The sequence below is a fragment of the Photinus pyralis genome, unplaced genomic scaffold, assembly GCF_008802855.1.
Source record: "Photinus pyralis isolate 1611_PpyrPB1 unplaced genomic scaffold, Ppyr1.3 Ppyr1.4_LG9, whole genome shotgun sequence".
In the NCBI taxonomy this organism is placed as follows: Eukaryota; Metazoa; Arthropoda; class Insecta; order Coleoptera; family Lampyridae; genus Photinus; species Photinus pyralis.
This window is the reverse complement of record NW_022170878.1, coordinates 1126774-1141610: the sequence shown is the minus strand read 5'-3', so window position 1 is coordinate 1141610 and position 14837 is coordinate 1126774. Positions and strand designations below refer to the sequence as shown.

The following is a 14837-nucleotide window of genomic DNA, read 5'->3' as shown; positions in this document are numbered from 1 at the left end:
AGAAAGATTTAAGGATAAATACTACACGTTAAATAAATCCGAATTAACACCAAATCAAAGAATTTGAGTTCGATTCTTGGAATTCTGAAATTTGCGAAAGTTAAGAATTCCAGGAGTTTTTGAATTTGTCCCAAATTCGAATTTATTCATCATTTTACCCGTAAAAAGTTAGGCTCTTACTCTTGCATAAAAAACTAAAAAATCCTGGATTAAGATTTACAAAAATTAAGCATTCCAGGAGTTGAACTCAACATTTTTCAATTTGTGTCAAATTCGGATTCGTTTTGCCCCTAAAAAAAGTGGAGTTCTAACTCTTTGATTAAAAAAAAAACAAGAGACCTGTTAAGTTCTTATTATATTATATTTCAAAAAACCAAGGGATTCAGATTACCCTTGCATTTAAAATGCCAAAAAAAATGCAAAAATTAGGAATTCCAGGAGTGGATTTCAAAATTTATGAATTGTGTCAAATTGGAATTTTGTCAACGTTTTACCCCTAAAAAAGTTGAGTTCTTGCCAGTTCTTGCTCATTTACTTAAAAAACCAAAGAAACCTGAGCTCTCTGAATTTGGAAAAATTGTACAAAAGAATTCCCGGAATTGAACTCAAAATCGTTGATTTGATTCGGATTTATTTAATGCGCAGTATTTACCACTAAACAGTTAAGGTCTTACTCTTGCATTTAAAAAAATTTAAAAAAAACCAGAACTGAAATTTGCAAAAGGTAAGAATTCCAGGAGTTGAACTCAACATCTTTGATTTCAAATTCGGATTTATTTAACATGGAGCATTCTCCCTAAAAAAGGTCTATTATTATTATTAAAAATTAGGAATTCCTGGAGTTGGACTCAAAATTTTTGCATTTGTGTTTGATCCAAATTCAAAAACTTTGAGTTCAAATCCTAGAGTTCTTAATAACTTTTGTCATTTTTGCAAACTCAGGAAGACCATGTTTCTTCGGGTTTTTAATGAATTAGAGAATTAAGAAACAACATTTTTGAATTCGAACCATATTCGAGTGTTTACTCCAAAAAGTTCATCTCTTAGTCATTTATTTAAAAAACCAAAGAAACCCGAGTTTTCTAAATTTGCACAAATTTGACAATAGTTGGTGTCAAATTCGGATTTATTTAACTTACATTATTTACCCCTAAAAAAGTTGAGTTCATTAAAAAATCCAAAGAAACCTGGGCTTTTTGATTTTGCAAAAATTTGACAAAAGTTAAAAGTTAAAAATTCCAAAAGGTGAACTCAAAATCTTTTGTGTAAAAGTCGGTTCATTTCACGTGCAGTATTTCTCCCTAAAAGGATCTCGCTCTTTTTCCTGTATTTAAAAAACCAACAAAAAAATCCGGAATGAAATTTTCGACAATTAAAAATTCCAGGAGTTGAATTGTGTTAAAATGTGTCAAATTCGAATTTATGGAACGTTTTACCCCTAATAAAGTTGAGCTTTTATTCATTAAAAAAAACAGAGACCCAGGTTTCTGAATTTGCAAAACTGACAAAAGTTAAGAATTCCAGGAATTCTACTCAAAATTTTTGAATTTATGCCAACTTCGAATTTATTCAAAGTTTTACCCCTAAAAAAGTTGGGCTTTTACTCGTTCTTTTAAAAAACCAAAGAAACCCGTACTTTCTGAATTTTAAAAAAAGACAAAAGTTTCAGAAATTGTACTCAAAATCTTTGATTTCGTGTCAAATTCGGATTTATTTAACGTTTTACCCCTAAGAAAGTTAACTCTTATTCTTGCATTTCAAAAACCAAAAAACCCTAGATTGAAATTTGCAAAAATTATATCCAAAAGTTGCAATCAAAATGTTTGAATTTGTGTCAAATTCGGATTTATTTAACTTACATTATTTACCTCGAGATTTACCTCAAAAAAAAATTGAGCTCATTAAAAAATCCAAAGAAACCTGGGCTTTTTGATTTTGCAAAAATTTGACAAAAGTTAAAAGTTAAGAATTCCAAAAGGTGAACTCAAAATCTGTTGTGGAAAAGTCGGTTCATTTCACGTGCAATATTTCTCCCTAAAAGGATCTAGCTCTTATTCTTGTATTTAAAAAACCAAAAAAATCCGGAATGAAATTTTCAACAATTAAAAATTCCAAGAGTGGTAAAATTTTTGAATTTGTGGCAAATTCGAATTTATTGAACGTGTTTAATCCCTAAAAAAGTTGAACATTTATTCACTTATAATTGCACAAGAGTTTGTATTTTACCGAGTAAATTTGGGTTGTTTAGGTAATGAAAATCTGTTGCCTAGCAATTAGACGAGAAAAACTGTCAACTAATAAAAATGCGACACCGCAGGTGGAGCATTTTTAGGTTGACAGTTTTTCGAGTTCAATTGCTAAAAGGCAACAGATTTGAATTGCAACAACACAAATTTACTCGGTTTAAATACAAACCTCGAGTGTAATTCGGCAGGACAATTTAACGAACAAGAAATTCGCATAACTAATCAATTACTGACAGACGTCAAACTAGTCATATGGGAAAGGATAATGCGATAATTGGTTCGAAAATGAATAAGTGAAAAAACCACTAGTGCATTTGTCGCTGGAAAAGTTGCAGGTAACTTTTGCCGCTGTCAAAGTGACAATTTCACTGCGGCTTATGCGATTTTTTATACATGAGTTGAATTGTCAGTAAAAAAAACCGACCCAGGTTTCTGAATTTGCAAAAATGACAAGAGTTAAGAATTTCAGGAATTGTACCTAACATTTTTGAATTTATGCCAAAATTTTATCCCTAAAAAAGTTCTTTTAAAAAACCAAAGAAATGGATACTTTCTGTATTTAAAAATGACAAAGATTCAGAAATTGAACTCAAAACCTTTTATTTCGTGTCAAATTCGAATTTACGCAACGTTTTGCCCATAAAAAGTTGAGCTGATGATAAACATTCATTACTTAAAAACCAAAGAAACATGGATTTTCTAAATTTTCAAAAATTTTACAAAAGTTAAGAATTCCAGAAATTGAACTCAAATTCGTATTCATTTAACGCGCAGTGTTTGTCCCTAAGAACTAAAAATCTGGAGTGAAATTTGCAAAAATTATGAATTTCGGCAGTTGAACTCACAATTTTTGAATTTCTGCCTAATTCGAATTTATTCAATGTTTGACTCAAGTTAGCTCTTTACTCATTCGTTAAAAAAAACAAAAGTAATTTGGACTAGCTGCATTTTTTAGAATGGAAAATTATTGGGTATCAAATTCCGATCCATTTAAAATAACCTGGACTAAAATTTGTAAAAATTAGGAATTCCTGGAGTGGAACTCAAAATTTTTGAATTTGTGCCAAATTCGAATTTGACACAAATGCAAACATTTTGAGTCCAAGTGTTTTTAGTTTATGGAATGCAAGGGTAAGAGCTCAATTTTTTTGACGGCAAAACGTTGAATAAATTCAAACCTGGCGATCTTCCTTTTTCCTGGCATAGTTGTAACAGGGCTTTTATGCTTGAGTTCATAGGAATAGAATTAGTGAGAGAAAGGGGGCGAAGTTTTTTCATAAAACCAATTGTGAATAGGTTATTTTGTTTTATGAGAGAAATCCGCCCCCTTTCTCGCACTAATTCTATTCGTATGAACACAAGAATAAAACCTTAAAAAAACCGGAAAATATGCACAACTTTTTTGGAACGTGTTGATCTAGTGATTCGCCCCTTCCAGATCCAGTTGATCCAAAGAGTCGCTAAAGGGGCCCTCGCGAAGTTTGCAAAGGAGAAAACTACCCTTATAAATTCTTCGAATGTTTATTTTCATCTTTTTGATTTGGTTCAATAATTTTGCTGTCTTCACTTTCCAGCATGTCGGTCACGATCTCTCGTCACAAATGATTAAATGCAAATCACACGCTTAGTTTTTGCGAAAAAGGGAGCTCAATTCTTTCATAGAATGATGAAATGCTGATTTTCAAATAATTCTACACCAATTCTGTGTGCAATACTGCTGACTTTCATTCCAGCAAATTACCAAACCAAACGGTTGTATGAATAACTAAGCGGCAACATTTTAATGTGAGCTCTTGGATCCAGGTGATTTGCTGAATCTTGCTTTGTCTTTGAGTGTAATCAGCAAAACAGATGAATATTGGTGAAAAAATTTGCTGAGCTGTCATCAAATGCGAGTAGGCGACAGCGTCACATCTATCAAGTAAGAGATCAAATGAGAGTTACTCAAAGCAGAAGTATTCGTTGGCCACCTGCCCAGGGCATTGTTTTCGAAGTGATTCATCATTTATGCCATTCTATTCTCGTTGCTAATCCGAATGTAATCATAAATTAATATCGACGGCCAAAATAGAATTGTGCGCGGCGCACATTTTTCGCTTCTATAAACAAATGAAATATCTTTGTTTGATTGAGGTTCGATATTTAGCAGAGGTCTAAAAATACTTGGCACTGCAACCAACGTTTTGTAAATATTCGGGAGTACGCACCGAAAATGTTTAACACCGTCCATCCGGCGAGGTAATCGAGTGATACGTTGCTAATTTACTTCACTTTGTCGTTTGCAGATGGTTCAAGCACATTTCGGACGCCGCCGAGGCTTACAACAGGCGCGAGGGCAAGTCGAAGCGATGCGAACCGACGCCTGACACCGACGACTCGGAGACCCTCCAAGACCTGCCGAGCGTGAGAGACGTAAGTGAGCGTGCCGACCATGTAGGCGGTGATGTGGCGAGCGCCACAGATTCCGATAGTTGCGGACCAAGCGGTGAAAGTAGTAATAGAAATAGTGACGTTATCGACGAGGAACGCGATAAAATGCTCTCTCAGTCCGATAGCGAAGGCACTAATACGAACGGTAGGTTTATTAGTAGACCCGCTTCTCGCTGAGCTATCTTACACGGAGCTTGGTTTTAGAAGTTGTTGGTGGTGGTGTAATGCTGAAGGTTGCGGCGGACGATTGGCCTCTAGTTCAGCCCACCGAAGTGCACATATCAGTTCTTCCAGTTCACAAGGCGGAGCCTGTTCTCACGCCGTTTGGTATGCACTTTGAAATCGCTTGAGTTGTGTCCGGACCTGTGAATATTTTTACCTTACTCATTTTTGCAGCACCCTGTATATTATTACTTTTGCCAGTTTGAGAAGTGGAGTAGCGACAATATGCTCAACATTATGTCTAAACTTTTGATCTTCAGAAACTTTTGAATCATCCTGTGAACTTTTTAAGTACCCTGTATATTATTGGATGGATTTTAAGATTCATTTCTCGCAAATCTGCATCAATTTTATTCGTGCAAATTAAAATTTTAATTTTCGAAAATATTTGAAACATCCTGTATGTTACACATACACAGTAAACTTTTTCCTAAGTACCCTGTATATTAAATTTTGATATTGTAAGATTCATTGGGTAGATTATATATTTTTTCTATATGACCCAAATGTCAACACGCCCAGTCTTGTGTACACTCCGGAAAATCAACGTTTACATTAGCTTTATTCTTAAAAATTACAATTTACACTTTTCCTGAGATCACTTTTCATTTTCAAAAATATTTGAAACATCTTGTGCATTACACGCACAGTAAACTATTTCTTAAGTACCCTGTATATTAAATTTTGATATTGTAAGATTCAATAGGTAGATTACATATTTTTACCGTAATCAAAAGTGCTTTGTCCAAAGGTCAACATGACTAATGTTGTGTACACTCTCGTAAAATCAACATTTACATTAGCTTTATTCTTAAAAATTACAATTTACACTTTTCCTCCGTTATCAGTTTTCATTTTCAAAAATATTTGAAACATCTTGTACATTACACACACAGTAAACTATTTTTTATTTTATAAATATTTTTTATTATTATTATTTATAAATATTTTTTAAGTACCCTGTATATTAAATTTTGATATTGTAAGATTCAATGGGTAGATTACATATTTTTACCGTAATCAAAAGTGCTTTGCTCAAAGGTCAACATGATTAATGTTGTGTACACTCTAGTAAAATCAACATTTACATTAGCTTTGTTCTTAAAAATTACAATTTACACTTTTCTCAAGTAAACAATTTTCATTAAAAAAATATTTGAAACATCCTGTACATTACACAGACAGTAAACTTTTTCTTAAGTACCCTGTATATTAAATTTTGGTATTGTAAGATTCATTGATGGGTAGATTACATATTTTTACCCTAATTAAAAGTGCTTTGCCCAAAGGTCGACACGCCCAATTTTGTGTACACTCTCGTAAAATCAAAATTTGCATTAGCTTTGTTCTTAAAAATTACAATTTACACTTTTCTCAAGTTAAAAATTTTCATTAAAAAAATATTTGAAACATCCTGTACATTACACAGATAGTAAACTTTTTCTTAAGTACCCTGTATATTAAATTTTGATATTGTAGGATTCATTGATGGGTAGATTATATATTTTTTCTACATGACCCAAATGTCAATACGCCCAGTCTTGTGTACACTCCCGGAAAATCAATATTTACATTAGCTTTATGCCCAGTATTGACAGTGTACACTCCTCCATGACCCAAATGCCAACATGCCCAGTATTGTGTACACTCCCGGAAAATCAACGTTTACATTAGCTTTATTCTTAAAAATTACAATTTACACTTTTCTCAAGTAAAAAATTTCCTTTAAAAAAATATTTGAAACATCCTGTACATCACACAGACAGTAAACTATTTCTTAAGTACCCTGTAGATTAAATTTTGATATTGTAAGATTCATTGATGGGTAGATATATATTTTTTCTCCATGATCCAAATGCCAACACGCCCAGTCTTGTGTACACTCACAGAAAATCAACATTTACATTAGTTTTTTTCTTAAAAATTACAATTTACACTTTTCTTGAGTTACCACTTTTCATTTTCAAAAATGTTTGAAACATCTTGTATATTACACACAGTAAACTATTTCTTAAGTACACTGTATCTTAAATTTTGATATTGCAAGATTCATTGAGTAGATTACATATTTTTACCCTAATTAAAAGTGCTTTGCCCAAAGGTCGCACGCTCAATTTTGTGTAGCTTTGTTCTTAAAAATTACAATTTACACTTTTCTCAAGTTAAAAATTTTCATTAAAAAAATATTTGAAACATCCTGTACATTACACAGACAGTAAACTTTTTCTTCAGTACCCTGTATATTAAATTTTGATATTGTAAGATTCAATGGGGATTTACGATAATTCAACCGGTTTAACCGGGTTGGTAGATTTTGCTATGGTTACAATTATTGCCACAATTGTTTCTGTGGTGATTTCTACCAATCCGGTTAAAGGGGTTGAATTATCGTAAATCCCCAATAGGTAGATTGCATATTTTTACTATAATCAAAACTACTTTACCCAAATGCCACCACGTCCAGTCTTGTGTACACTCCCAGAAAATCAACGTTTACATTAGCTTTATTCTTAGAAATTACAATTTACACTTTTCCTGAGATCAATTTTCATTTTCAAAAATATTTGAAACATCCTGTACATTACACAGACAATAAACTTTTTCTTAAGTACCTTGTATATTAAATTTTGATATTGTAAGATTCAATGGGGATTTACGATAATTCAACCGGTTTAACCGGGTTGGTAGATTTTGCTATGGTTACAATTATTGCCACAATTGTTTCTGTGGTGATTTCTACCAATCCGGTTAAAGGGGTTGAATTATCGTAAATCCCCAATAGGTAGATTGCATATTTTTACTATAATCAAAACTACTTTACCCAAATGCCACCACGTCCAGTCTTGTGTACACTCCCAGAAAATCAACGTTTACATTAGCTTTATTCTTAGAAATTACAATTTACACTTTTCCTGAGATCAATTTTCATTTTCAAAAATATTTGAAACATCCTGTACATTACACAGACAATAAACTTTTTCTTAAGTACCTTGTATATTAAATTTTGATATTGTAAGATTCATTGATGGGTAGATTATATATTTTTTCTCCATGGCCCAAATGCCAACACGCATTAGCTACATTAGCTTTATTCTTAAAAATTACAATTTACACTTTTTCTAAGTTATCAATTTTCATTTTCAAAAATATTTGAAACATCTTGTACATTACACGCACAGTAAACTATTTCTTAAGTACCCTGTATATTCAATTATGATATTGTAAGATTCAATGGGTTGATTACATATTTTTACCATAATCAAAAGTGCTTTGCCCAAAGGTCAACACGCCCAATTTTGTGTACACTCTCGTAAAATCAACGTTTACATTAGCTGTGTGCTTATAAATTACAATTTACACTTTTCTCATGTTAAAAATATTCATTAAAAAAATATTTAAAACATCCTGTACATTACACAGACAATAAACTTTTTCTTAAGTACCCTGTATATTAAATCTTGATATTGTAAGATTCATTGGGTAGATTATATATTTTTTCTGCATGAGCATGACCATAATCAAAAGTGCTTTGGCCAAAGGTCAGCAAGCACAATTTTGTGTACCGTGTGTCCTATTTTGGTTGAGACTTTGGCGTATGTCAGCTGTTTTTAAAGATAGAGACTTTCGGTTTTTGCGTCTCTGTGGCACTTTTTTGTGAAACTTTTAATAAAAAACAGAATCAATCTAGCTACGTTTGTTTCTGAGATACAGGGTGAAAACGAAAAGTTTGACTTTTTCGGATGTTTCATATCTTGCTAAAAACTGTTTGTTTTAGATATTTTTACGTGGCGTAGTCAAAAAAATGTTTTGACCCACCGTTTCTAAGAGTTTGTATTTTTCAAAGGCAACACCCTGTATATTTTAACGTCAATTATTTTGCATATTCCTTTCCCTGATTACATTGATGTATCAGAACCTATATTTTTTTACATTTTTAACCATGAACCAAACATTAAAATTTTCTTTTTACGGTTTTTAAATAGTAGTTCATGGATTCATGAAGGTTTTGTTTTTATAATTGTATTCAAGGCAGCCGATGCAAATCAATAAAAATGGCTGACGGTAGAAAAATTTCATTTCAAAATTTTTTTTTAATGATATAATGGGAGACATCAATGTAGCCAGAAAAACGAATGCAAATAATTGATACATAGGGTATTGCATTTAACAAATACCAGCATTGGGCCAAATCTCAGAAACGGTACGCCACTGGCTTTACGTAAAAATACGTAAATCAAGCATCAATATCTTGCATGGTCGCATGGGTAGTAAGATCCCAAAAAGTCAAACTTTTAGTTTTCACCCTATATCTCAAAAACAGACGTAGCTAGATTGGTTTTGATTGTGGTATTTTCACAAAAAGTGGCACAGGGTTTCTATCTTTTAAAACAGCTGAGATACACTGCAGTCTCAACCAAAATAGAAAACATCCTGTACGTTTTTTACATGCATAGTAAATGTTTTTTAAGTACCCTGTATATTATATTTTGATAGAGCAGTTATTTTTTACAGTCATAATCAGATGTGTCTTGTGCATAAACCACGCCCTCTTGCGCATAGACTAAAATGTTCCATTTTTTCCAGAAAATCGACGTTCAGAAAAAATTAACACTTTTTGAAGTCAAAAATGTTCTTTCTCAAAAGTGTTAATCATCCTATATGTATGTAATACATACACACATTTGTTTGATGGAAGGGACAGTATAGAATTTTGCATTCGAAATATGTGGAAAACGGCGGGGGCGCATAGAAAGTTCTTCGCGGCGCAACGAACATGCACAATCGGTCGCTTTCTGAGAAAATGTTTGTTTTGAAAATTGAGGGCAATTATTAATTCCCCCCCCCCCCAATTGGCCGCCCGTGTGGCGCAGTTCAGTTAAAGCTGGACTGTGGTCCTAAGGGTTCCTAGTCCGAATCCGGGTTCAGGCATGGATGTTTGTAAATGTGTAGTGGTTGGGTTGGTAGAGCAGCCTTGGCTGACACCCCGCCCACTCAAAAATAAAGGCAAAATAAAATAAAAGTGCCTTTTAATTTTGAAATAGGCCGGGCGAAATCAAAATGTGCAATTATGCAAACGTAAACGAAATTTTTTGCATACAACAATTGGGAGGGGGGGGGGCAATTTCGCATAGGTTTACATTTGATGAATTTTTGACATGTCGGTGACCGCAATAGTCACCTAGCGCAAGCAGCTGCACCTTTTAAGTAACAAAATATTTTCAAAAGTTTTGTAAACATCCTGTATAATTATTGTAGAAGCGCTCTGTACGTTGAATTGTTTCATCCTAGAAAATTGTTTTTTTTATTTCGATTGGTTTCACAAACATTTGATGCATCCTGTATATTGAATTTTGGTAGATTTTAATTCAGTGGGTAGATCATATATTTTTGTGCCACACTATACAAGAGTGATTTGTCTATACAAAAAAATAATCTTGTTACCCTGTTTTAGCCGTTTTTTGAAGTTACGAATATTTTCAAAAATATACATTGAAAAACAATTGGGGTAGCAAATAGAACGCACGTCAACACAACGTCAAAAAGTATAGTCGCGCATGCGCAAAGTTAAGTTTGTATGGGATTTGTTTCTGGAAATTTGGCCTATTTGTAAAAGTCATTTGTTTATTTACGGGATACAAACAAAATGCACGTACAAAAACAATTGCGCTTGCGCAAAACTAAATTTTATTTTTTTGGCGACAAATGCGAATCTTAAGAATGCCCATGCATTTAAACAATCGAAAGAATTCGGTGAAATGAAAAAATTCGAAAAATTTGGACAGTCTTTTTTTATGGATCTGACAGATCTCAAAAATTCGAAGAAACGAAAAAATCGTAAAATCATCAGTTTTTATGGATTTCAAGAATGGAAGCGAATTTTGAAACATTTCATTTTGTGGATCTGAACAATAGCAGAAATTTAAAGAAATTTAAGAATCAAAAATCTTGAAAATGTTATGAAGAAACAAGCATCTGAAAAATTTTGAAAACGTAAGAATTTTATGGATTCGAATCGAAAGGACAGATGTATATAGCAATCTTGAGAATGTTTCAGAGAAACATCTAAAAACTAAAAAGGGGCCAAAAAAACACTTTTGAAAATATTTTAAAGCTGTTCATTATCTTTAAAGATTTTAGATTCTAGTAGAAAGGCCTTGTACGCTCATAAACGTTTGAAAATAATTACACAGAAGGAGAAAGAAAGTACCACGAGGAATACGGGAAGTACAGAAAAAACCGTTGGGTCTAAACAGAGAATTAGAGTGGAAGGGGGAAAGTAATAGAAGAAAGGAGTTGAGAAGGGAAAAGAAGTAAGCGGGAATAAGAAAAAAGGAAAGAGGGCGTGTTCTGGAACGTGGAGGTTAGCAAACAAAGGTAAACATTTCTTGGATACGAAGTAGTGGGATAGAGAAGAAGTAGGAAAAAAGAGTTCACAGAGAAAAACCAGAAGGATAAAAAAAGAAGATTCAAGGTTTTGTGGATTTTTTTGAAATTTTGGATTCTCCAAATAAAAAACAAATGCGTGCACTCACAATACCTAGAAAATAATTCACGGGGTAGCAAATAGAACGTACGCAAAGGCGCATGTGTTATTTCCTTATTTCACAATTAAATAGATCCCACATGTCAAAAAAAGTTGGAAAAATTTTACATTCTATGAAAATGTAGTATGCAGGGTGCTTCAATAGTTTGATGTGTAATATACAGCATGTTTCAAATATTTTTATGAAAATTTCTGATTTGAGAAAACTGTTAAAATGTCTAATTCTTAAGACGAACCCATTTTTTTCAATTTATATGAGTACATTTAACTCGCATTGCAAAGAAGGGAGCGCATGCGCAAATGTCTTTCTGTACGTAGGAGTTCTACTTCTAGTTTCTTCTGTTAAAAAATAAGCATCCGTACACACTTTTTGAAATTTGTGGAGTGTCACATACTGTCCATCGCAAAAAAGTCGCGCAAAATTAAGTTTTTCGTATGGTTTTTTTGTACCTCGCGCAGACCAAATTCAAAATTAACTCGGATATTAAAATTCCTTAGTGTTGAAATCGTCCTGATTCATTCTTTCATTATCAAATAATAATAGTAATATTCACAGGTCTGAATGTAGTTTTATTAACAGTGCATGCAAGCGATGTTGCTATGCAGCTGTTCGTTTTAACGACGGATACTTTCAGAGCAAATTCGAAGAAAAGACGAGGAGGTTCGCCGCGCCCTTAGCGACAAAGAAGGGCTAGTCGCCGACCTATTGAGCATTCCCAGAGAAGACTATCAGCTAATAGCGGATATCGCGAGCGACGAGGCCTACAAGAAGGCCGCGATCGACCGAGAACCGGCCGAGGTCGTACTGGCTGCCTTATTCCAAGGTAGGGGGCGCTTCTATGAGCTCCGAAACGATTGGTGATGTTCGCTTTTTTTTTTCTAGCCGATCAACTGCTGGCGGCCGTCAATGACTCTCTGAACGTTTCCGAGGCGGACGCGGCATGGGTGGCGGGTGGAAAATTCTCCTCGTGCGCGAGCAACGAGGGCTCGGCTAAACAGAATAATCACGTACCGTCGGTACCTGTCCATCGGCTTCAGGGCATCGCGACGACACTTAGCACACAGCTTACAACACTTTTGGTATGCCATTCAAACAATTTAGTACTATGGAAAAATGTTTAGGATCTCTAAGGCCACCTGTTAGGTTAGGTTAGGTTTTTAAAGATTTTTAAGTGGGGGTGTCAAAGATCTTGCCAATCTTTCGAATCTTTTATCGTTTTGATAATTTTGCGATCATTATAATCACAGATCTACACATACACAGATTGCTAACCTTATGCATTTTTTGGGAAACAAATTTAGGTATACTTAAAAGCGACCTCTATTGCGGAGCAGTATAAACATGTACCGTTTAAAACTGTAATATGACACTTATGGATTTATGCATTAGATGTCGCTGCAAAAAATTTAAAGCGGTAAAGTATGCATATAATCCAGTTTAATTGTATTTTTACCAGGCAAGTTGTGGGGTAGTTTTGATTTCTTTGATTCTATATGTTTTTTGGGGTGCTTAATCCGAACCTGAGGTTTGCTAACAAAATTTCATGACGCAACATTGAAAAACATACAAAAAAAGTTGAAAAAGATATTTTTTAGCAGTTTTGTGCTTACAACTCGAAAACTATCAACTTTTCGAAAATAACCTCCCTACCTTTTATCGGCGTGGTAAAGAGTGTAACGTTAATGATGGCAGAGATATACATAGTTTTTAAGTATGCCTTTACGGTTAGCAGTCTGTCAAGACCTTTAAAGCCGCAAATAGTTTCCGCCAACTTCAAAAAACCTTCACGATTATTTAAGAACCTGCCCTATGTTCGTGTGTATCTGTGACCACAGGGACCCGCTTTTAATAACTCCCTTACGACGAATGAGTAGCTCCAGTGTTCAATTAAACAATTATGGCTCAACGTACCTCCTATCATGTCATACCACTGTAATAAAACGAATATTAAGGAATTCGAATTGTGCAAACTTTAGCGCTTAAATTTTGTTTCAGCGACATCTAACGCATAAGTCCACAAGCGTCATATTACAGTTTTAAACGATACATGTTTATACTGCTCCGCAATAGAGGGCGCTTTTAAGTATACCTAAATAAAGTCACTAGATATAGAAAGTACCGCAATCATCCGCCATTTTTGGGCAAATTTGCTGCCAACTTAAAAAAATTGACAAATAAAATCTGAATAGCTGTCATTTTTTATAACCTAACTTCATAGTACTGTCATGTTTTATAAAAATATATACAGATATCTCCAAACAGGTGGAACAAACCCTAACATTAAAGTTACTAGAATCTGGTAACTTCCGCCATTTTTGGGCAAAAATCATGCGTTCTCTCTCTAACACACGTGCCCAATGGATTGCGGTACTTTCTATATTTAGTGACTTTATACCTAAATTTGTTTCCCAAAAAATGCATAAGGTTAGCAATCTGTGTATGTGTAGATCTGTGTTATAATCCTTGATATTGTCATGGATCCTGAGATCGTAATTCAAGGTAGTTGAAAATTTCAGAAATTCACAAGATCTTCAAGATACTACCATCGAAGATCTTAGGAATCGTGAAGGTGTCAAAGATCTTTACAATCTTTATTGTTGTGATAATCTTGCGATTATGAAGATCCTTAACATTTCCATGGTCCCTGAGATCTCTGTATATTCAAGCTACTAAATATAGTCAAAATACTTGAAAGTCATAACTGGCAAGATCTTTGATTTAACTTCTTTAAAATTCTCAAGAGAAATGTCTTAGGGATGATGAATCCTAACATCTTCAAGTTTCTTAAGATTCTCATGCTTTCCAAGATCCGCCAAGGTCTCCAATATTTGTAAAATCATCCTCAATATCTTGAAGATCCTAAATATCGTACATTCTAGAGATCCCGAAGCGCGCTATCATAGACGATCTTTTGGATTTCCTAGGATTTTAGGAATTTTGAAGATCTTACCGATGTAGAAGATTTCGATGATCATGAAACTCCTTAATCTTGAGAACCTCAGAATCTTAATGACATTTTTTTAGGACCTTGACGACGTTAGAAACATTGAGGATGTTGGAAATCTTTGGGATCTTCATATTTTGGGTGTTATGACTCTGAAGATTTTAATATCCCTCATTCTCTAAAATTTCTTGCTCAAGACTTCAATAATCCTAAAGATTCAAGATCATAAATTCTCAACAACCTCAAGCTCCCCAATGATTCGCTAATCTTCAGGATCCTTCAAATTCTTAAAATGTTAAAGATACTATTTTTTGAAAAAACAAGGATGCTTACCCCTTTCCATATGTTCCCTGTTTTTGTGATCTTGATCTTAATAACCTCAGAATCTTATGACATTTTTTAGGACCTTGAGGATGTTAGAAACATTGGAGATGTTGGAAATCTTTGACA

At 33.8% G+C, this 14837-nt stretch overlaps 1 protein-coding gene across 4 annotated transcripts in view; it reads left to right on the top strand.

Moving 5' to 3' along the window:
• Positions 1-14837, top strand: part of LOC116181041 (rho guanine nucleotide exchange factor 2-like) — a 74671-nt gene that overhangs the window by 58112 nt on the left and 1722 nt on the right. For 2 of the 4 annotated variants that reach the window (XM_031501269.1, XM_031501270.1), the window contains 4 exons: positions 4532-4821; positions 4881-5003; positions 12078-12266; positions 12326-12522. In XM_031501269.1, coding sequence (XP_031357129.1) covers positions 4532-4821; positions 4881-5003; positions 12078-12266; positions 12326-12522 — 799 coding nt within the window. The remainder of the gene's footprint in view (positions 1-4531; positions 4822-4880; positions 5004-12077; positions 12267-12325; positions 12523-14837) is intronic. The other 2 variants (XM_031501271.1, XM_031501272.1) reach the window with 2 other exon arrangements.